Here is a 23565-nt window from a genome sequence, read left to right as displayed (position 1 = left end):
CTGGTGTGCCATGGCAGTGCCAAAGCTGTCAACTTTCAGATTTGAAAATAAGGGATCAGCAGCCTCGAAAATAAGGAATCAGCAGCCTCACCTGCCCCAGGGACAGTATACAGGATATCTAACAATCCGGGATAGCAGCTGGAAGCAGTCTGAAACGGCGCTGGAATAAGGGAATTTCCCGCAAAAAAAGGGAAGGTTGATGCATGGCACCCTGGTGTTCCTTGAAAGATGGTCAGGGGTGCCACGGGAAACGCTGGCCTCTGTCCCTCTCTCTTTCTTTCTTTCTTTCTTTCTTTCTTTCTTTCTTTCTTCCTTCCTTCCTTCCTTCCTTCCTTTCTTTCTTTCTTCCCCTCCCTCCCTCCCTCCCTCCCTCCTCTGCCCTGAGGACTCCCAAGAAGAGAGGAGAGGAGGCTGAGGGAACACACAACAAGAAAGGGTGTTTGAAAAAGGGCGAGAGGCGTCCAGCTCTGCAGGCAAGGGGTGACATAACTGGGCTCCTGAGCCCCACAGAAAGAATGTAGTCGGTTAAGAGAACGATAGACTCAAAAAGATTGAAAACCTCTGCCTTAATTAATTCAATTTTCTTGTGTTCCATGTTGAATGTCAAACAACTCCAAGGGGAAAGGTGTATCTTCATGATCATTCAATAATTTAACTTTACAGGGTGCTTACTGATATTGTTGCCAAGTTCCATGAAGAACAATTAGACCATTGTATCCAAACATATGTAAAGGTAAGAGCATTTAACTCACTTTTTGATCATCTCTGTTACATTACATACCTATCTCAGGTTTCCTCTCTGATGGCAAATAGCATTTTACGTTGTTGTAAGAGGTGTGTTATCTTCCTTTATAAGTTAACTGTGGTGATTTCATCAATTGCTCCTCTTACAAGGAATTGACAAATGGTCAAATTGGCTTCGGTGGTCAATTTTAATAACGATGCTTTTCTGTGTGCTTTGAAATTGCTTGTGCCGTAATATTTCCTTATTTTTTCCCCATTATTTTCTTAAGAAACTTTTTTTTATTTGTCCAAATTACAGTGCTTTTGTACCTGCTTATGGTATGTTAAATATTTTTAATCTTCCAGCATGATTCTTTGCACATTATCGTGAGTCTGCACTGCTTGTTATGCCCCTTCTCCATTCACTCCTCACTCAAAACTGCCATTGAACTTGCCAGGATATTTAGGAAGCTGGCACCAAGTACCTTAAAAGCATATCCTTGTGTACAGAAATTCAGTGCAACCACTTAGAAGTCCCTGCTGCAGACCTCCATTAGACTAACTTCCTGAAAGGAGAAAGAATATCCCCCAGCTGATGCATCTTCGGTGGATGGGGAAGTGATACTTTTTTGCATGTACATACATAGAGCTCTATGCACATTCAATACATTACATGCAGTCTTTTTACCAATACCACCCTTGGGGCAGATAGAAATCATACATCATCAGACATGTGCATAGGAGTCCAGGCAGCTAAGTGGTTCCCAATTAGCTAAGTACTGCGAACACCCTATTTTTTCAAAAGCCAATCCACGGACCCCCCTGCTTTTGAAAATTTTGATACGTCTGTGGTAGTTTTTGTGGTATGAATGGTGCCACACACCTCCTGGGTGGGTTACACGGACTGCCTGGCATCCATGAGTTATGTGCAGTTCCTAGATCTGTAGCACATCTTCCAGTTTATGGATTTCTGAATTGATATGTACCACTTTATGTGCTGCTTATAATACAGGGACGCAGGTGGCGCTGTCGTCTAAACCACTGAGCCTCTTGGACTTGCCAATCAGAAGGTCAGCAGTTCGAATCCCCGTGATGGGGTGAGCTCCCGTTGCTCTGTCCCAGCTCCTGCCAACCTAGCAGTTCGAAAGCACACCAGTGAAAGTAGATAAATAGGTACCACTGTGGCAGGAAGGTAAACAGCGTTTCTGTACACTCTGGTTTCTGTCACGGTGTTCCATTGCACCAGAAGCGTTTAAGTCATGCTGGCCACATGACCCGGAAATATGTCTGCGGGCAAACGCCGGCTCCCTCGGCCTGAAAGCAGGATGAGCGCCGCAACCCCATAGTCGCCTTTCACTGGACTTAATCATCCAGGGGTCCTTTACCTTTACAATACAGAACTGCAGCTCAATAGACAATAATGAACCATGTGGTCTTCTCCAGTAGCAATAAGAAATAACAGCTTGATTTACAAATAAGTTCCAACTGTTGCCTGCCAACATGCCTATCCCCAGACAAATCTGACTTTGCAGTCTCTTGAAGGGATGGCAAAGACCTAGAACAGCTTACTCCAACCAGGATCCCTGCATCTCCCATGAAACCCATCCAGCATGGCCTTGAAGCCTGGGGCTGAATGGAGATCAAATCCATATCATCTGGAGGCACCAGGTTAGAAAGGACAGAACTGGGTCATATTGAACACATTCACATGAAATGTTTCCATATGAGAATCTCTACTGTACACTTATCACAACAAAAAATCCTTGAAGTAAGAAAAAAATAAATAGTGTGAATCAACTCACAGACACTGGCAAACCTCATACAAACTAGTTCAAAAGCAGCAGTTTAGAAAATTCTGTGTTTCAGTGAACAAAGGAATAAGAAAATTTAGAGAGCAGTTGGTGCCAGCCTTCACCTCTGGCTTGGAGTTGCACCGTATTAGTCCAGCCACTTAGAGGATTTCTAGAGAATAAGTGGTACATAAATTTATTAAAAGAATAAACTAGTGAATTTAGGTCTGATTCACATGTGCATGTACATAGCTTCAGAATCATTGCTCAGTGATTTTCCGCCGAATGTTTTTGAAGGGAATGTGTGAACTGCTTCCATTGTAAAGCATTGTGTTTGAGGTGATATGAAAGGTCTAACTGTGGTGTTTGATATGTGATAGCTATTTCATTCATGCAGTTCATCCTTGAAACAAAAAGTGAACGTATTCGTCCTCGCTATTAGGATATGAGTGTACAGGAGTCGAATCACTTTAGGACAGCAATGACCTAAAGCTAAGAATTACGGTTATCAGTCCATGTCTGTATTAGGGTGAGATTTACTGAGTTCTGCATCCATATATTGTCACAGATCATGAAGATTTGCAGTTATCTCAGGCAGATATGCCATCAGAAATATTAAGTGTTGGGATATAAATCCTTTACTGCTTGATTTTGTGCCTAGAAGAGGCATAACAAAAAATAAATTGAATCTACAGTAGCTATACATTTTTGTGGGAACAAAACAAGAAACACTTTTTTCATTTGGTTCTCTGAGTATTACACTGCTGAATTTTGGCGTAAAGAAAGCTTACACCTATGATGAGTAAAATAATAAAGTGGGTGTGATAAAGGAAATTAAACACCTTTCTTATGTTCAAATTGTAATTGGATACAGCATACAAGTGTGGATTACGTGAATAATTTTGGCGAATGGAATAAACTAGTATTCATTCTCTATGCTTGTTGTTGTTGTTTAGCGAGGGTTTAAGAACTTATTGCTAGAAACAGTGCCAGATTATCAAATAGGCAGAGAAGGCACTGGGCTATAGGCCCCACGCCTTTTAGGGGCTCCACAACAATGGATCAAAATAATATTGACTTGATCTTGAAAGAACATTACAATCAAGCTTTCTTATTTCAATGTTATCCCACTAGAGCACGCACATGGGTGAGGGGAGAGATTTTGACTGCCTAGGGGCCCTGGGGCTTCCACGGGATTTAATATAGCACTGGCTAGGGAAAAAATTGGGCAATGGTTAGAAAAACTACCTTGCAAGAGAAAGAAGCAACCCTATAATTAACAAACATTAACAAACAAGGGCTATTCTGCAGTTGTAGCTAAGAGAATGAGCTGTGAATCAGGCACCTTGAATTTTACCTCTGACATGAAATCACTATGTGGCCTTTAACAAGCTACTCCCTCTCAGTCTAAATTCTCCAACTGCTGCATACGGATATTAATACACCTCACAGTGTTGTTGTAAGGATTCAAACAAGATAGCAGCCCAGTTCGTATGTCATGATGAACCCCACTCACAAAAGGAGGAAACAAGCCACAGCCCTTGGCTAGCATCATGGCCATACCAGAGATCATGGTTTGTTTCGCCCCCAACAAACCATGATCTATATCCAAGGTTTGCTCCTGGCTTACTTGTGATTTGCTGGAGTGAAAGAAATCACAATACCTGGTTTGGATGTAATGCTAAGCCAGGGTTTGTGGGAGAAGAAGGGAAGAATGAAACAATCACACTTGTGTATGATAAGCCATGCTTTATATTTACCATAATGTGCAAATGCAGCCAATGTATGTGAAGTTTTTTGAACACTCAGAAGTGTTTACAGATAATTGTTGTCGCTGCTGCTGCTGTTCTATGATTTGGACTTTGGCAGCAGGTCAGCATCTGCTGCAAATGAATTATTGTCCTTTCCCCTTCTTCGGATATTCGTCACAAAGCATGATGCCATTGTTCTGCATGACAATATCAAAATATACATTATCCCTATATAAATCAGGAAAGAAAGAGATGCTGTAGGTCAGGTGTGTGGGATCTTTGGCCCTCCAGATGGTGCTGAACTACAACTTCCATCAGCCCCAGCAACGGTCGGGATAATGGGTGTTGTAGTTCAGCAATATTTGGAGGGTCAAAGATTTCACATAATTGCTATAGGACTCTGTTCTTTCAGACCGTAGCCTTGCATCTCCTATAGTGTCAAGTTTCAACCTATGAAGAGTGTGTGACGAAAGGTTTATTAGGGAACAATTTCAAGATCAGTTAAGCTTAATGCTGTTTCACAACATACACAGTACATAATTCCTTGTACAAGTCACATTTCATTAGCCAAATTATGCCTGGAGTGACAGTGGTGCAAAGCTTAGATGTAGTGTATTGTTCAGGTGTAAATGACTGAGGAATGTGTAAGTGTTTAATTAGTTGTTGCTAAAAGTATTCTCTGACTTAATATGCTCAGAGCAGCATTGGTTGAATGGCTGGTTTGCTCCTTCGTCCCATATTTCAGAAAAAACATTAAATGTGCGAGTTACTACATTCCATACATTTCCAGATTGGCCAGTAAGGAGAGTTTATTGCTAAAGAATGGTGCATGTGCAAGCTAGTTGCATCTGTTGATGATTTTGTGCTGCCAGGATTGATGCTTTAATATTTAAATGTATGTGTTCAACATGTAATTGCCTATTTCAAAAGGCATGTTTTGAAGGTTTTGCTATTCACCATTATCAGATGACTTGGCTTCTGTGAGTAAACTTAAAAGTGGTGTCACCCTTTAGAGAGAGAAAAAAGAGTGTGACTCAAGCATTAATGTTTCTTATACCAAAGTTGTAGGTAAAATAGGAATGTGGACCATTCTTCTACTCATTTGTTAGTAGATAATGATTGCCCTGTAAAATGAGTTTTTGTTTCTTTCTTTGTTTTACAAAACTGCCATAACATTTATCGTACTTCAAGGGTTGGCTCTGTCCACACTTTGGTGCAGGGTCCAGTGTTTGCATGATTTGGAAAGCAAAGAGCAGGGGATCAGTTAATGAAACCAAAAATTTCCAGAGTAGGTGCTGCATACACACTATTCCTCTGAGGTACAATCAAAGCACATTCCCTCCCCACTCAAATAATTATGGGCATTGTAGTTTGTTGCTAGGAATTCTATCTCTGTGATGGGTAAGTTACAGTGACCAGAATTCTTTGAAGGAAAGAATGTGCTTTGAATGTGTTGTAAATATATAGTGTGTATGCATCCATATTCACAGTACATGTCTACCCAGGAAGGAAACCCACTGAGTTCATAGGACCTTTCTCCCAAATTCAGCTATACCTCATTAAACTCAAGAAGACTTACTGCTGAGCATACTTGTGAAGGATTTCACTTCTTTTTAATTACATCATAGCCCAGACACCAACATTACATGTATTTGCATTAAAAACTCTTAAATAGCTGGACACTTTTTAGTGATTCATTATGCTTGTACAGTAAAGGGACGCGGATGGCGCTGTGGGTTAAACCACAGAGCCTAGGACTTGCTGATCAGAAGGTTGGCAGTTCGAATCCCTGCGACGGGGGTGAGCTCGTCACAGAGTACCCACACAATTTTATCTTCATTAAGCAGTGGGAGGCAATTTGCATTGGGGACTTGCCCTGGAGGGAAGCAGTTAAGATCCCTCACAGCTCCAAATCTACATACACACAGAGAGAATTGCTTTTAGAAAATGATGTTGGGAAATACATGATCCGAAAACCCACATTGCACGTAGCTCAGTCCATAAAAGCAGTATTTCCAATGCCAAAGGTAGAAGGACTTAAGGAAAAACAGTGTTGAGCTCTTCCCTGTCTCAAAAGAAGCTTCCAGCTCTTCAGCCTGAAGTGCTTATGTTATGAACAGCAATCCAGGATTTCTGCAGTTTGATAAACAAAAATATATGGAGATTCTGATTATCGCCATGGCCTCAAGCATTCATACATAATTCCTATTCCTGCATTTATTTATATACAGTGGTACCTTGGTTTAAGAACAGTCTGGTTTAAGAACGATTCGGTTTATAAACTCCACAAAACTGGAAGTAGTGTCCCAGTTTGGTCTAAGAACAAAATCCGAATGGTGGAAGGGCACTGGTGACGGGAGGCCTCATTAGGGAAAGCGCACCTCATTTTAAGAACAGTTTCGGATTAAGAGCAGACTTCCGGAACAGATTAAGTTCGTAAACCGAGGTACCACTGTATCTAGAAAGCACATAACTCCTCCTGAACCTGAGGACTCTGAATTGATACACTTCTTCCTTTCATTCTGCTTGAGAAAGCAGAAATGAGAAATCAGTGCAATAAATTCTGCTTTAAATATAAAGACCACTGTGACACATCTGTTACTTCCGTCAGATGTCAATCATTTAAAGCAAATAGGAATGTTACACTGAGTCTTGGGAGACCAGCCTTCTCACTGCCAACTATTCCTCTGTGTATGTGGATGATGTTTTTATTATTATTTTTATTATATATATATTTAGTATGTATTCAAGACCAAGTCATTTGAAGAAAGAACAGTTCACAAGGAGCTGGCCAAGAATATGACCGGTCTGTTGAAGTCAAATGAACAAAGAACAGTGAAACATGTTTTAAAGGTGAATCTTTCTCCTTTTCCAAAGCTACAAGTTCTAGAAAGGTTTGCATAGATTTACCATTTTCTTCATGCTCCTTTTTTGTGTGTCGTTGGCTTTTTACTGCTCCATACACCAGAGAGTGCTTCACTTCATTTGTGTTTGTTGGGTTATCCATTCCACTGAAGTGAACAGAGCCGTTTGCATAAACAGATCTTCCCAACTGGCCATAGAAGTTCATATGGGATTCTTGACTGGGGTGTCAGCATTTAAAGTACATGGAGATATGGGATGAGATCCAATGTGGCATTTGCACATGAAGTTTGAGAGTTGCATTGCACAAGCTGTAGTGCACAAGCTTAACTGTTACCTAGTAATAGGAACAGTTGTACTAGGGTTTGCACAACATATTTTACAAGTGCAAGGCACCCATTAGATTCAGTTGTTGCTCTACTCTAATTTACAAATCACCCTGAAGTCTGAAAGTTCACACCAAGTTGATCATTCAGTTTTGGTTATTAATTAAATGAGTGCTATATGCTCTATGGACAACTATTAACTTATTGATGGGTTGTTGTTTTTAATGAAATTATAGTACATTCCTTCTGTATTCATACATATACAAACTGGGAATTAAATTAGATCCCTGATTATAGAAGAGCAAGTCAGTTTTCTCACAGTGTTCACAATCTTGCCAGCAACTTCTGGAAACAAGATGGCAATATGTGGAATATTTGGACCATTGAAAATCCAAATGTGTGTGTTTGTTTGTAAAACTTTTGTTCATGCCTCAGCTAAATTACAGAGATCATTCTGATTTTAGGAAGGAAACTATAAAGTAAGGGTGAACAAGGAAAACAAAGAAATGAGCATTGTTGTCATTGTGATAACTTACTGTTCTCTCTTTTTTCAATTTTAATAGCACTCCTGGTTCTTTTTCGCAATTATCTTAAAATCAATGGCTCAGCATTTGGTGGATACAAAGAGAATACAGGTAAGACTGTGTGCTTCTCTCCATTATGAATAAGCAGATAACAATCTTTACACAGACACACATTTAAAATACCTTACTTGAACAAAAACATCCCTGAGCATAAAAAGATACTTTGGCATATGCCCATTCTCTCTCTCTCTCTCTCTCTCTCTCTCTCTCTCACACACACACACACACACACACACACACACCTACCTGCAGATAATTTGTATTAAACACCTGTATTCAAACCATGAAGTTAAAGGTAGAGCTATGCAGCTAAGAAAATGCGTAGCTCGACTCACAGACAAACATTCAGCAGAATCAAATGTGTATCTGGCAGAGAAATGAGGCAACAGCGACACATCTGCTGTTTCGGAGAGATAATTGCACAGTGTGTGCATGACATAATCCTTATCTTGTTCCGTCTGGCAGAGCCAAGGCTGTGATTACTCCACAGTCCCAATTATATTTCATTAGGCTGTCAGGTAAACACTTTCTTAAGCATAGTTTTTTCCCTCCCAGAAATAAGCTAAGTAGAAAAACAAAAACCCATTAATATCCCCTTCCTTCCCTCCCTTCCCCTTAAAAAGTAGCATTTGCCAGGATCCAAAGATGTGTGAGTTAGTGCGTAGACTGTCGCTTCTCACAAGTTAATAATATAATGGCTGCACTCTAGGTACTGGAAGGACAATAACTCAGTGGTAGTGCATGTACTCTGTATGCTGGAGGTTCCCAGTTTAATCCCCAGTATCACCACTTTAGAGTGACCTCTTAAGCGAGACCTCTGCCTGAGATCTAAGAGAGAGCTTCTGCTAATCAGTGTAGACAGTGTTGGTCTGACTCAATATAAGGTAGCATTGTACATTTTTGTGCTCTCATGGCGCATCAAATGTAATTTTGAAGCATGGGTGGGACTTCCAGATATACTACAACATCCATAATCCCTCACAGTTGGCCATGCTGGTAGGACTTATAGGAACTCAAATAAAATCAATTTTTAATTGTTACAATCAATAGCTAGTAGTTGAACAACATCGGGAGGTTCACAGATGCAACCATCCTTCTGGAGGACCCCCCTCCCTTTCTTTGATTGGAGAGCTGCTGCTCAGTCAAAATAGACAGTGCCAAGTTAGATGGATCAATGGTTTGTCTTACCATAAGTAGGTTCCTATGCAAAACTGATATAATTACCTCTTCCTCCCTTCCAATACATGGTTCTGAACCTACATGAGATCTACATTGAGATCCTGCCACCTGAGGCAGTTGTCTCAGCTGGCTTCACGGGTGGGCCACTCTGCCTAACAACCTATTCATGAGTAATACCATCAAATTCTCCTATAGAGTGCTCATATTGATAGCTTTGAAAGTTGCAGCTTTGTTGAGTTTTGTGGGCTGGGGAGAATCACTGGGGAACTTTGAGTGGTGGCAGGGTTAAATTTATATTCTAAAGAAGTCATCTGCTGTCTGTTCAGATGCCTCGCACTCAGAGATTTCCAGAATCATTCCAAAATGAGCTGGATACGCTCATCATGGTGATTTCAGATCATGTTGTTTGGAAACACAGAGATGCTCTTGAAGAAACAAGGAATGCAAATCACAGCATTGGCAGGTTTCTGAAGGTAAGATGCTTTTACCGCAAATAGCCTTTACTTAGCCTTGGTATGGTCTGATCTACATTTTACAGCTGGGATGCAAAGGTTATTGGACTCCAATTCCCTGCCCAGGCCAGCCAATGGTTAGGCATGATGGGAGTTGTAGTCCAGCAGCATCTGGAGGTTCCCCAGCCCTGTTTTGCAACATCCATAAAGCCACTACAAACAGTGTGGATTTTCTACATGTTGCTGACACAACATAATGTGTTACACTACATGATAAAAGTCTTATGTCATACATTTAAATGTTTCTGGGCACCTGGTAAGCAGCACTATGTTGTTTGCCTTCAGCTTGGAACAGTCAGAACCTGGAAGCTGTGTAGCTACACTCCCATGTGGAGAAGCTCATGCTAATTTAGCATACTATGCAACTTTATCATACTACCTTACAGTTTGTATTTATAGCCCTTTATAGAACCAGACACCTGGTTTTCACTGACACTAGTTCTAGCAAATCACAGGTTGCAGAGAAAGTATATTTCTAGTGCCATGTCAAAAGCTTAATTTATTTTTTTCATGGCATAATGTCAGTCCAGGGATATATGGGTGGGGTGGGGGTGGGATTGAATCCATGCTTATCAAACCTATAGTTAGGCTTCTAGACAATGCCTTACATTGGCTTCCCCTCCCCACAAAAAAAGAACCCACATTACTGTGACTCTTCATCTCTTAGTGCCATTTACACAAGGTGACTTCCTTGTTGAGCTGAAAACTGCTGACAAATATTTGGTCCCCAAGACCAGATATGGTCCACAGTCAATTTATTGTTTGACTGGATGATAATAAAATTGGTGCTTTGTTTCCTTTCTTCTGCTAATATAATCCCTTTCCAGAGTGAATGATTAAAATAGCTCAATTTTTATTCTTAGCGTTGTTTCACATTCATGGACCGTGGATTTGTATTTAAGATGATCAACAGCTATATAAGCATGTTTGGACCAGGTGACCACAAGGTAAGATAACACATAGTGTTTAAATGTACAGCCCAGTTCTTCAGCAGCTGAAAGAATCAGGTGTTAGGATTCTTGCTCCGTGCCTGCAGTCATGGGATTGTTTTATGTCACATGACGGTGTATGTTTTCATTCCACTTAGTGGGAAGTGACGGAGACAGGATGTTTGGGATTACAGTGTTCCGTGATGTGGGACTATTGTCCTTTGTTCTTTCTCTTTGGTGTCTGATGAGAAAGAGGAAGGAGCTAAGTCAGAATTCTCCGAGTATATTATATGTAAATAAAGTAGATTAGCCAAAATGCTGTATTACTGAGTCTACTGCTAACACTCCGCAGGATCCATAAGCGTGCTAACGCCTCTTGGCATCAGTCGCTGTGATGTTCGGGCTGGAGAAAGCTTTTGAAGCTCCCGAACGACCAACCAGGAGGGAGAGAACATGCCAGTCAGGCATGTGTCTCTGCCAGGGTCCTACACACAAGTAGGACAATCCTAACATCAGGATTAATATGAAGAGAGTGTTGGTCTCTTCAAGATACGACTTTTCTGTTGCATTTATAATCAAAGCTTTACCAAAGCATAAGTGGAAGCAGTTATGCAACATTTATCTATACAGTGCAGCCCCTAAAGCTATACCCAGTCTTACTACACACCCCAAGATTTCAGACCCCCCTGTTATTTTATTGAGGGTGCATTCTGGCCCAGTAACAATGCATCAGTGGTGGAATTATTCTATTTCAGTTGGTTCTGTGGTGCTTCCCTGATTCTACCACATTTTTGCTATCCAGAGGAGCAACAAAAATGAGACCACCCCAAAGCATTTGCAGCCACAAACAGTATTCAAAGCAGGATCACATGTGACTGCTCTGACACAATCATGTGCACAAATAATCATGAATGTGCAGTAAAAAGGATGCCTACATTAGCAGGGCACTCTGCATACTGCATTTCCTCTCGAAATACACCCCTTGTTGAAAGCTTATTTATAAGGGAAATACTGAAAGGCTCTACTCCAGCAAACTGTGCAATATCCATATCTGTTCTACATTCCCTTGCTTCTTGAGTAAATAGGAAGTGCTTACACAGTCCTTTTCCCATGGGTCATAGATAGTCCAAACACAAATGCAACATATGGGAATTATTTTCACATTTATTACACAGTATATCCTGCCCTCTCCCAAAGGGTATCCTCTTATTCAGTACAATTTAATGCTCATATGAAATAAAATATATTTAAGGATCCAAAATAAATTGCAGTGAAATAGCAAAACCAAACCCAGTTTTGCTTTACACGATAGACCACTGGTTTCCTCTTTTCTGTGTGACCTATGTAATGCAAGTGTAAATCTCCAATACTGAGTGCAAAACAATCGCTATTGTAACATTTCAGATTTTGTTCCAGTATAAATTTGACTTTCTTCAAGAAGTATGCAACCATGAACACTTCATTCCTCTGTGCCTGCCTATGAGATCTGCAGACATACCAGGTAAGAACTTCCTTATTTATTTATTATTTCTTTTAAAGGAAAACAAACTTTTTTTATCCTAAAGACACTTACATGGAAATAAGCCCTAGGGAAATCAATGGAACTTTGATGCTTAATCTAATTATATGAAGGATCAATGTGCCCATTTTGCATTTCCTGAGTAAGCTCATTGTATAAAAATGTAACTGTTGTCTTTCCCCTCCCCTTCTATTTCTGCAAAATCATTTAAGATCCAGCAACACCATCAGAAACAACACAGCAGTTTCATGCATCAGGTAAGAGGTGAATTGCTTTTATTCCTTCCATGACCATAAATTAATGGATGAACACACTAAGAGGTCCAAATCCCATTCATAGCACTTCTGAAATTAGCTACAATATTACCTGAAGCCAAGCATTTGCAAATGTTGATAGTTGGGAGTCAGTTTGGATGTTTTCCATATTGTGAGATCTTGGATGAGACTAATATCCACCAACCATACCTGACAGAAATGTTTGCAAAGACAGCTCATATTTTATTGCTTTAGGAACCTTTGAAAAATAACTGGTTCAATCGAAAGAGCTTTGTGAAAATATAATGATTTTTTTTTATAAAAAAAAAGTTAACTGGATAATAGCAATGGCTGATAATAGTACTAGACTCTTGCTGGCATATCTATTTCTTGGACACGCATAACTTTAATAATATGCAATGAACCTCTTGCCTGTTCTCTTCAAGATATTCCAGAGTATACTGTGACAAATGAGTTTTGCCGAAAGCATTTCTTAATTGGATTACTCCTGCGAGAGGTTGGGTTTGCGCTCCAGGAAGATCAGGATATTAGGCACATGGCCTTGGCAGTACTAAAAAACCTCATGGCGAAACATTCCTTTGATGATCGATATGCCGACCTGGTAAATTTTTGCCTTACTTGCATATTCCTGTGTGCTTTTGAAATCTACCAGTCAGCCGCCTACAGTGAGCCTTTCTCTTTGAATTTCATTTTTTTCCCCAGGAGAAACAGGCAAAGATAGCAAACCTGTATATGCCCTTGTACGGCATGCTTTTAGACAACATGCCAAGGATATATATGAAGGACCTCTTTCCATTCAACATAAATACGTCCAATCAGGTAAACAAGAGTGAGCTTCTGTTCCACAAATTCATTTTGAGTCATTTTTGTTACGTTTTCATACAGACCTTTCTGTTTTCAGGTCTGCCTTTGCTGGGTGAATAATTAGGTTAATTTATCAACAATTCACCCAAATTCACTAGGCTGAAGGCCCTTAAATGAGTTACACACTCATATATCTACCTCGAGGGCCCTCAACAGACTTGTGTTAGCCCTTATGGATTAAATAACCGTACATTATATAGAAGCCTGTACATAGCCCTGTCTAAAGAGGCTTCTCAGCTATATTACAGTAGCTGGATTATCCAGCTATTGTTCTGAAACCCTGATAGGTGACTGTGGCTATTAAAAAATAATGATGATGATGATAAAGGACAAGAGGAAGAGTTACTATAACGCAACTAAGTACCAATTCAAGCATTCGTTCATATGGTCCACTCATGTGACTGTAGTAGCTTAGTGCTCTCACTAAGAGATTTCTTGTTTGGAAGAGCCTCCATAGCAAAACCATATGAAATGTTGTGCTGCTCCCACTCTCCTTGGCCCTGTAGAAGAAGAAGAAGAGTTTGGATTTGATATCCTGCCTTTCACTCCCTTTAAGGAGTCTCAAAGCGGCTAACATTCTCCTTTCCCTTCCTCCCCCACAACAAACACTCTGTGAGGTGAGTGGGGCTGAGAGACTTCAGAGAAGTGTGACTGGCCCAAGGTCACTCAGCAGCTGCATGTGGAGGAGCGGAGACGTGAACCCGGTTCCCCAGATTACGAGACTACCGCTCTTAACCACTACACCACACTGGCCTCTGTACTGTGACTCTCAACTTCTTATGCTCTGGGAGACAACCCCACCTGACCTAGCAACTTTTAGGGGAAGCAACCGCCAGAGGCGTCGCAATGTGGGTGCGGTCCACCCCGGGTGCCACCTCCGAGGGGGGTGACAAAATGCTGTGCGGCAGTCAACATCTGTGAGAGATGCTGTGGCTTTGATGCATGCAGGCTTCCCTCTGCTGAAATGGTCCACCCACCAGCTCTCTCTCAGGTGTATGGTGGCTGGCAGGCTCCTAATCGCAAGGCACGTGGTCTCCCCCCCCCCCCCCAAATCTCAACAACTAGGGCTCCTTCCCAAAAAATGAAATAAAGTCAAACCATTGTTGCAGGCAAAAAATAATAATAATTTCAGTGGGGGGGGGGGACAAGAAATTTTCCACACCTGGTACCACCTGACCGTGCTCTGCCACTGGCGGCCACTGAGTGTATTCATATTGGCTGACTTGATGTACAGGGTTCATATGTCAACCAATACACTTGCCGTAGAAGCAAAGGCAGCAGAAGGTTCCTCTCCTTGCACTACATGCATATGTAGATACAAGTAGCACACAAATAGGGCTTTATCTGAATTTGATTTGAGCACACAGGAAAAATATGTAGACAGAAATATGAAAGATTAACTTGGTAGTGATTATAAGCTCTCCTTGGCATTAATCAGCAGATGCTGGGTTGTTTTTATTTTTAACATCATGCCAGAAAACCATTCCAGTAGCAATGTAATTATATAACTATCAAATTAACAGGCTGTTTTCGAAAGCCGATGATATGAGTGACTAAATTTGTTCCCTTGTTCTCATTGAAATCCAGGGATCCAGAGATGATTTGAGTACTACTGGTGGATTTCAGAGTCAGGCAGCAATGAAACATGCAAACTCTGTAGATACCTCTTTTTCCAAAGATGTTCTTAACTCTATAGCAGGTACGAAAGCAGATGGGGCAGATTGCTCTACCGTGAGGCTTGTTACCAGTTTTTAAACTCTGATTATTTCCTTAACATGCAAGGCAAGAAAACTTCATATTATATATTTTCGTCATCCAAATAATGCCTGAGTTAGTTTTTCAGTTTGTACAGCTGCAGCACTCTCACACCAGACTTTATCTTATTCCTTCTGTTAATGATATCAAACATGAGGCCAGCCCGTTCTTGTTTTAAGGAAGATTAATCCCTTTGGGATTTCTCCATGCTTCCTAAATGTATGCATATTCTTAAATATTCCTTTCTCCCATAATTCCAGGGGAGAAGAGTTAATCAGTTTATTTCACTTTCTCCTGCTTTGTAGTTAGGACTGTAAAAATTGGTGCCCAAAATAAAAGAACTTTGAACAGGTCACATTGTTCTCTACTTATTTTTGAAAAGTAAATAATTAGAATAGTACATAATTATAAATTGTACCCAGGAGGAGTGACAGATTTACCAGCACATCTGAAGCCTTACTGGCTTATGCTGGTCAGGGTGGGAGGTTGGAGAGTGTTTCTTCCCAAAAAAAATTTGCTGTGCCAGCTCTAGGTCAGTGCAGTTGAAGGGCCCAGATTGGTCCCATGTGGGTAATGGACCTAATGGACCAGCATAGAATCCAGCAGATTAATAGCTGGCCTTCAGCACTCTGTTTTTAGGCCCAATGCTATCAGTCACCATCAGGAATTCAATCCACCACACTTTCCACAGCTACAGCAGGAACATGCAGAGTGACAAAACACCCCAACACAAGTCAACAGCAGAGGTCGGCTGAGCTCAGAAACATGGACATCATTAACTCCTTGTCCTGTCAGAGACCTTGCAAAGGCGGGATACAAGTGTTTAAAATAAGTAATAATAAATAAAATTAACTCCTGGCCCAAATAGAAATACTGTTCGATGTATGTACTTATATCTGTATACAATACTAATTGTGCGTAATAAAATTCTTCATTTCAGTGATCTTTGGTCCATTGTGTCTCAGAATGTACCTAACATCATCAATAACAACAGCACAAATATCCCTGTATATTTATCATCCTATGTCAACAGTGTTTCATACACTCAGACCCATGGCCATCAGTGTCTTCGTTAATTGAGCTACATTGTGTTCCACAACTGTGTCATTTTTCCACCCTACACTTTGAGTTTTCATTCTTCTGCCTAATTTTTGTGTCCATAAACATCATTTTAGCATGTTCGTTGTGGGTTTTGTTTCCAGCTTTTTCATCAGTAGCTATTTCTGCAGCAAACCATGCTGACTCCAGAGGCTCCTTAGCAAGTCTCGACTCTAACCCAAGCACCAACGAAAAGAACAGTGAGGCAACAGAAACCTGTGAAAAGGTACGCATGCGTGTGAATGGTTGGAAACCATTTTCAGAATCTGAAGGCCTCCAAGTCACTACAAAGATCCTTTGTATTTCACTCCTAACAGATTGTGAGGCCATTATCCCTGATTGGGTCAGCTCTTCGGTTTGACAAACTAGATCAGGCTGAAACGAGAAGTCTCCTGATGTGTTTCCTTCACATTATGAAAACAATTTCGGAAGGTGAGGAAACCATAGAGTGCAAGCACTCACAAAAAAATGTTTCAAGCTTCATTTGGGAAAGTAAATAAAAGGGGACATGGTAGCAGTGTATAAGATTACACATGGTGTGGTGAAAAGTGGATAGAGTCAGGTATCCCCTACGTCAAATAAACCTGAATATTTCATAGGAAGAAGAAATTATTTCTTCACACAGCGCATAGTTAAATCATGGAATTCATTCCCACACAATGCAGCAGTGACGAACATGGATGGCTTAAAAAGGGAATTAGATAAATATATGGAGCATAACGCTGTCATGGCTACCTGCCATGAAGACAATGTTCAGCCTCCAGAGCTGGAGCAATATGCCTGTGAATACCAGTTTCTAGGACTGACAAGTGGGAAGCGTTCTGCTGCATTCATGTCCTCAGCTTCATTTGTATCCTACATAGCTCCTCCCCCTGGGCTTACCTCACAAGGCTGTGAGAATGGTAGTGTACCAACTGGCCTTTGGAAGGGGCTGTAGCTCAATGGTGCAGCATCTGCTTTGCATGCAGAGGACCCCAGGTTTAATTCCCAGCATCTCTAGCTAGGCAAGGAAAGACTCCTGTCTGAAAGCCTGGAGAGCCACTGCCAATCAGTGTAGACAATACTGAGCTAGATGGACCAATGATCTGACTTGGTATAAGACAGCTTCCTGTGTTCCTATGCTCTTGTTTACAGACTTCCTATAGGAGTCTGGTTGGCCACTATGGGAACAGGGGCCTGGAGTAGCTGGGCCTGTGCTGGGATCCAGCACGGTTCTTCTTATGTTCTTAATGCTTTGAGTCAGCTCTTTAATTGCGGCAAATAATAGATTTATATTTTTGATGTCTCTTTCCAGATACATTGATCTCCTACTGGCAGAGAGCCCCATTCACAGAGATAACAGACTTTTTCAGCATTTTAGAGTAAGCTCACTCTGAGGTTTGTCCTTCTAAGGCTGTCATTGGCAGTGACTCAAATAGAATGAAGCAAGGTGTAAATACTGGGTTTTACTGACATTTTGAAAATTCTAAGCCTCAGATCCACATATGTGTTGTTTTTGAACTGTTAAAGGCCAATTATTTCCAATCTTTGCTGGCCTTCTGAAATATTGTTCCCTCTCCCCACCCATATACCTAGGAAACCTGTGAATCTCAAACCTCTTCTAATAACATCTGTGCCTAAATCATGGTGTGTTATGGTCTCCCATATATAGAGAACAGAAAATGTTTTCATCATATGCATTCCTGACCCATCATGGGACAAAGTCCTTCCCCTTCTTTCTGTTGTGAAACAAATGAAAATTATTTGCTCCTTGTGTCAGCCTCACTATAGATCACATGCCATGAAAGGGCTCAGAATCGCCTAGTATCTCTTAGGTGATGATCCTATGCATGCATTCCTCAAAGTGAGTCCCATTCAATTTACTTCTGAGTAGACATTCCTAGGATTCTGCTGTCCTCAGCACTATGCATGTGATACCTATAGTTTGTTATACACAGAGCCAGCTACCTGAAGGTGAAAGATGTGGATGTGCTCAGTTATTAATTTATAGAAATATTGGTATACCACTGTATCATTTAAAAAATATCAAAGCAGTTTCCAGCAATGGAAACATAAGACCATACAATAAAACCATAAAAAGCAGACATCAATTAACCATTGTGGAAGGATGTGTTCTTAATTGCCTGCATAGGCCTGGTGGAATAGAAATTATTACACTGTCAGTTCTGTCTTGTTCAGGAATCCTCAGCCCTGTCAAAAGAGCCAAACTAGTTTAACCTCTAGAGCAGATATGAAGAACTTTGGCCCTCCAGATATTGTTGGACTCAAACTCCCATCAGCCCATTCAGTTTGGCCAATGATACGGGATGATGGGAGGTGTAGTCCAATGACTTCTGCTCAGAATTGGATGTGAATTACGACTCCCAATGCAACCCTTTTCCTGGCCTGTCTGCTTCCAAAGGCATGGGAAACCTGAGCTTAAAGGTGGTTTGTAAGTCTTGTAAGCTAGATATGGTTATGCAAGCTTGGTCTTGCTGCAGTGCCATACTCGTGGCAAGAGAAAAAAAATGGTTCAATGTAAAGTGTGTGTATGCTGGAACGTTAACTGTGTGTGTTTTGCAAATATAGCATTGTTATATAAGATGTGTTTAGGCACTCACCTGAACATGCAAATGCTGAAAGTGTGGTGGGGAGGGCATGCACACAACCCCCTCTCCCAATGCACATGGCGCACCCCACTCAGTTCCCAAACTTTACCATATTCCAGAGGCAAAGCCTGCAGAGGAGAGGGCTTCTCCTTGCACTCACTTGAACATAAGTAGAATTGTTTGTGCAATCGGGGACCCTGTTAAACCAAGGTTCCTCACCCCTACAAGACCTTCTCTGAACAGTATGAAGAAAGTTGGAGACTTAGGGGATGGACACATGCAAGGAAGAAGGTGTGCATGCCCTGCTGCTGTTCAAACTTTCGACTTTATGCTCAGGTGAGTGCCTGACCATCCCTGTACTATCAAACAAAAACTATCAGAGTCTTACTTTTTCTTTTTTTCAGGGTTTGCTTCCAAAATTTCAGATATCTTGGGAAACGAAACATAGTGAGGTAAGTTGTGCTTTAGTTATATAACATATGGCAAGATGAAATTTCAAACACACTTTGAAGCTGGCATGGAAATGAATGACCCAAATATCAGTGTGTACACGTTCAATCCAGACTGGCTTTTTTCTCAGAAAGCTGAGCTCCAATGCACTCAAGCTGGTAGGATTCCAAGTAATGCTGCTTCCCTTGTTACTACCAAGAAGATAAGTAATTAGGTACATGAAAAAACTTAAGGAGGGTTCGTCCCTGTGTACAAAACTTCTTATTTGATGGCATTAGCAGCTGCATGTTGCTTTTAACTTTTCCTATGACAGGTAGTATAAAAGGAATCAATAATACTTTGCAGTGTTTGCAATCCAATACCTTCTTGCCTCTTCATTTTTTGGCCACTATTTCTGAAGTATGAGGCTATTTTTGCAGCTGCCAAGGATCAGGCACGCACTTTTCCTTGGCAATATTATGATGGTTTGTTTTTCATTTCCAGCAGCAACAATGAGCTGCTCTGTCTGCTACATTTCCAGCAGTTACAAAATGAAAACAAACTATTGGTATTTTTATTACCTTTTGCCTATTGTGTTTTTCATATGAAAAGGGGCAACTCAATGCATGTTTTCTCAGAAATAAGTCCTGTTGCGTTCAATAAGGCTGACTACATAAAAGCATATTAAGGATTGCAGCTTACAACAATATTATTGTTATTATTATTATTATTATTATTATTATTATTATTATTAGGAAAATTGCTGCTGCTTTTAAGGTTGCTCAAACAACACAGAATAATGGAACCCTGAAAGGCTCTAACTCATCCTGCCAGACCTCTGGACTTCTGCCCCAATGGTAAGATACATTTTGCTACTTAGCTTTTAACTTCATTCCAAGCTAAAAGGAGTCAACAGTAACCCTATCCCATGCTCCTCTTCTTTTTCTCTATATTTTTTCATGCAATTACTTCAATCTAACAAGCCACATGACCACAATATTTTTGTAATGTTTATCTTGTATCCAGTTCATCCCATGCGCTAATAGATCCAGCCAGTTTTGCATCTGGGTCACCTCAGTGCTGTGAACTAGGCTGCTTTGAGCTTACAGCTCCTTGGACATGACAGCTCTGCCTTGTGATCTGCATGTAGACCTACCACAGGCAAAGCAGCCAGTGTGCAGTGAATCTAAGGGCTGAGCTATACATGGCTACATCTCCCCAATATTTTCATTTTCTACAGAAAAGCAAAGTGCTCCACATTTGTTTCTGCAAGCTGTTATTAACAGAATAGAGCTACCTGTATCTTCCACTACTTCCTGTTGTTGAGTTTTAGTACTTTTAGATAGATGTGTGATTTAGAGTAGAATCTTAATCTCATTTACAAAGATATAAGCCCCATTGAATTCAATGGGGCTTACTTTTGAGCAATCAAGAGGGGAAATCCCTGTTATTTGGTATGAAAAATCCCTGTTATTTGGTTCATTGAAGACAGTGAGATGCATCTTACCGTTAAGAGCTGAATGTTTTGAATCTGCTCTGCTTGTCGGCTTTAAGACACATTTATATTTTTATCCCATGGTTCTTTGAGAGCCACTTTGTTCATGCACAGCTAATTGAAACTCAACTGTTGCCAGTATAATAGTCTTGTGTCATGGCGAGTGGCTGGACCAAATGAAGCATGAGGGGGAATGATGCATTCCTTTGCTTCTCGCTCCAGAATAAGCCCTGATCTCACTTTACAGATCTGAATGAATCCTTTCACTGGGCCATTGTACTGCGGCATGTTTACAGGAAAACGACCCTGACGCCTCGACAAAACAAAGGCCTAGCAGTGAGGTGTACTGCAGCAAATTCTTAACCCACTGCTTCACTCTACTCTCTCCAAAGCAATCACTTGGTCTTTTTCTTGCCATTGTGCCTTTAACTTAACAAGACTTAGAAGGCTGTATCTTAAGAGAATCTTGATAATTGCCAGTGCTCCTTCTGATTGTTTTTGAGAGCTTTATTAATTGGAAGTTCTGCTGTTAAGAAATCTGTTCTGCTGCTGAAGCCCCAACCTACACCTCTGATAAAAGAAAGATATGCTTATCTGCAGGACCTATAATAGCAGGAATGCATACATGGGCTGCATACAACGTACCCCTGAGAAGTTTTTTGGGTTTTTTGTGGCTTATCAACATCCCCCTCCCATTTTTTTAAAAAAACTCTTAAATAATAATAATAGTAATATTTTAAATTCCTTCTGTTGGTGCCCTGTTGTGATGCCATGATGGGGGGGTTGTAGCCCTCCAATAATATCTGCTTTAAACAGAAAAAAATAAGTATAGCCATATTAATACCACATGTGCTTTATACTTGTTTCTGCCTTTTTAAGGAGAGGTATTAATTTAGCTAAATATACAACCCATTAAATATATTTCATTGCTATACAATAATATATCAGGGCAGTGTATAGCTATAAGACATAAAACACCATTAAAGATTGTGCACAAAAAATGCAGAGTCTTTGACTCAAGATTCAGTTTTCCAATCCTGAACCCCTTCTGTCATTGCTGCAGCAAAGCATGAGGAGACAATTGCCAGTTTACCCAAGTCCCTAAAGTTACTTAACACATGTGTACAAAATTTCAGCTAAGTAATCTTTCTAGTGAGCTTTATATCCCACTTTGCTGCCCATTACTCCTCCTTGCTTCATAACATTCATATTGGGAGAAAACGGAATATGTCGAATAGAAACTGGCATCTTACTCTATAGGTTATTGAAGCAAATGAAGAATTTTTGGGACACAGTATGTAAACTGTAATTTAAGCAAGACCCTCTAACTTCTCATTTTGCAGGATACATTCTGCCTCCAGTGGTGACGTCCACAAGCACCACAGATCTCAAACTTTACCAATAATACGTGGCAAGAATGCCTTCTCCAACCCTAAACTCCTGCAGATGATAGACAGCACCATTGCAAGTAAGCACAAAAGACCTAGGTGTATGTTGCATTTTGCTCTAATATCAGCTGCTGCTGTGTGGGGCAATGAGTCTTTATGAGTCTTATTCCAGAGCATCCATTAAAACAACTCATTCAAGCATATATCTTTAGCAATTTAGCTAAAAAAATAACTGTGATAGAAAGCCTAATGTTTTACACAAATGCTGTTAAAATGACCTCCCCTTCACTGTTGGCACTTGCCATTAGTGAATTGGTCTGCCCTTGTTGTCCTCAAATACATTTTCCCATGACATTTGTTTTGTTGTAGGTGGTTCCAATGAAACAGATATTGTGAGCTACGTAGATACTGAAGCCAACATTGCCACGGAAGTTTGCCTTACTATTCTTGACTTATTATGTCTGTTTACTCAACATCACCAGGTATGATTTCCATATGACAAAATCATGCTTTACATGAAAATCACAGTGTTATATTATTTATGCCAACCTATTATAGTTGCACAGTTTATTTTTTGGGAGAAAGGCGTGACCCAAAGGTATCATATCTGGGCAAAATCTACGAATCATGCTTGGAAAAGTGGAATATGCTAGGCCCAATGCACCTTGCATTATGTATTATTATGATAGGTTTTTAACCCTCTACCAAGATTCTTCTTACTTCCTATTCTCTACTGTGCCCTGTTTCTTATATACAGTTGCATAGACATTCATATCTTTCTGTAATAGGCATTTGCAGAGATGTAAGCAATTCACCTTTCAGACAGAAAAATGTGCATGGCTACATTTACTGGTGACGTACCCTAGAATCTGAGGGTGTTGTTTTTTCCTCTGCAATTCACAATAGTTATGCAGATCTAGGAAACGTAAGCAGGTGGGCAGGCATATGATATAATATCAGAAAGTTCTGCAAAGGTTAAAAATGTATATTTACTCTCTTTTTTCCTTGGAGCTTTTGCATGCAAGGCGTGTGTTATAACAGTAAAACATAGCCCTAAACTAAAGTTTCAGTAGATTGTGGCATTGTGTCAAACAGTAGTGGTGTGAGGTGCTATTCAATGGATCTCCCTCAGGCTGGGTTGCTGCAGGTTTTTCTGGATGGAGAGAGGGAAAGATAAGACAACAGTGAGGTCCGCACTGTGCAAACTCTCAATAGGAGTGTCTGATTGGCTCTGCCAGTGCATTTGCACTGCACTGCACTGCCACCTCAGCTTTCCACCTTTCCTTCTTGGTATGCTGCAACAAGCTGGCCAAAGGGAGGTCAGGTGAACAGTGCAGCCCCACCATTCTTGGTGGCAAAGCCTTCCTAGAAACATAGGTTTTGATGAAAGGAGTAAGAGGAGGAACATCATGTAAGTGTCCTGGAACTTCCTGGCCTAAGGGGCAGCAAGTGGGGGGAAGCAGAATTATTTTAAGGGAGAAGATATTATTTGAGATAC

At 40.6% G+C, this 23565-nt stretch overlaps 1 protein-coding gene across 15 annotated transcripts in view; it reads left to right on the top strand.

The window, feature by feature from the left end:
- DOCK10 (dedicator of cytokinesis 10) overlaps window positions 1-23565 on the top strand; it is a 179114-nt gene that overhangs the window by 128111 nt on the left and 27438 nt on the right. For 13 of the 15 annotated variants that reach the window (XM_053390053.1, XM_053390058.1, XM_053390055.1 and 10 more), the window contains 17 exons: window positions 664-733; window positions 7004-7117; window positions 8016-8087; window positions 9542-9688; window positions 10591-10674; window positions 12061-12157; window positions 12388-12432; window positions 12876-13051; window positions 13153-13269; window positions 14902-15013; window positions 16272-16393; window positions 16485-16599; window positions 17462-17528; window positions 19160-19207; window positions 19940-20041; window positions 22023-22147; window positions 22437-22549. In XM_053390053.1, the coding sequence (XP_053246028.1) occupies window positions 664-733; window positions 7004-7117; window positions 8016-8087; window positions 9542-9688; window positions 10591-10674; window positions 12061-12157; window positions 12388-12432; window positions 12876-13051; window positions 13153-13269; window positions 14902-15013; window positions 16272-16393; window positions 16485-16599; window positions 17462-17528; window positions 19160-19207; window positions 19940-20041; window positions 22023-22147; window positions 22437-22549 (1726 nt within the window). The remainder of the gene's footprint in view (window positions 1-663; window positions 734-7003; window positions 7118-8015; window positions 8088-9541; window positions 9689-10590; window positions 10675-12060; window positions 12158-12387; window positions 12433-12875; window positions 13052-13152; window positions 13270-14901; window positions 15014-16271; window positions 16394-16484; window positions 16600-17461; window positions 17529-19159; window positions 19208-19939; window positions 20042-22022; window positions 22148-22436; window positions 22550-23565) is intronic. The other 2 variants (XM_053390062.1, XM_053390052.1) reach the window with 1 other exon arrangement.

Source organism: Podarcis raffonei, chromosome 5, assembly GCF_027172205.1.
Source record: "Podarcis raffonei isolate rPodRaf1 chromosome 5, rPodRaf1.pri, whole genome shotgun sequence".
Taxonomy (NCBI): Eukaryota; Metazoa; Chordata; class Lepidosauria; order Squamata; family Lacertidae; genus Podarcis; species Podarcis raffonei.
Note: the sequence above shows the minus strand (reverse complement) of the source record. Positions and strands in the feature narration are given on the sequence as shown.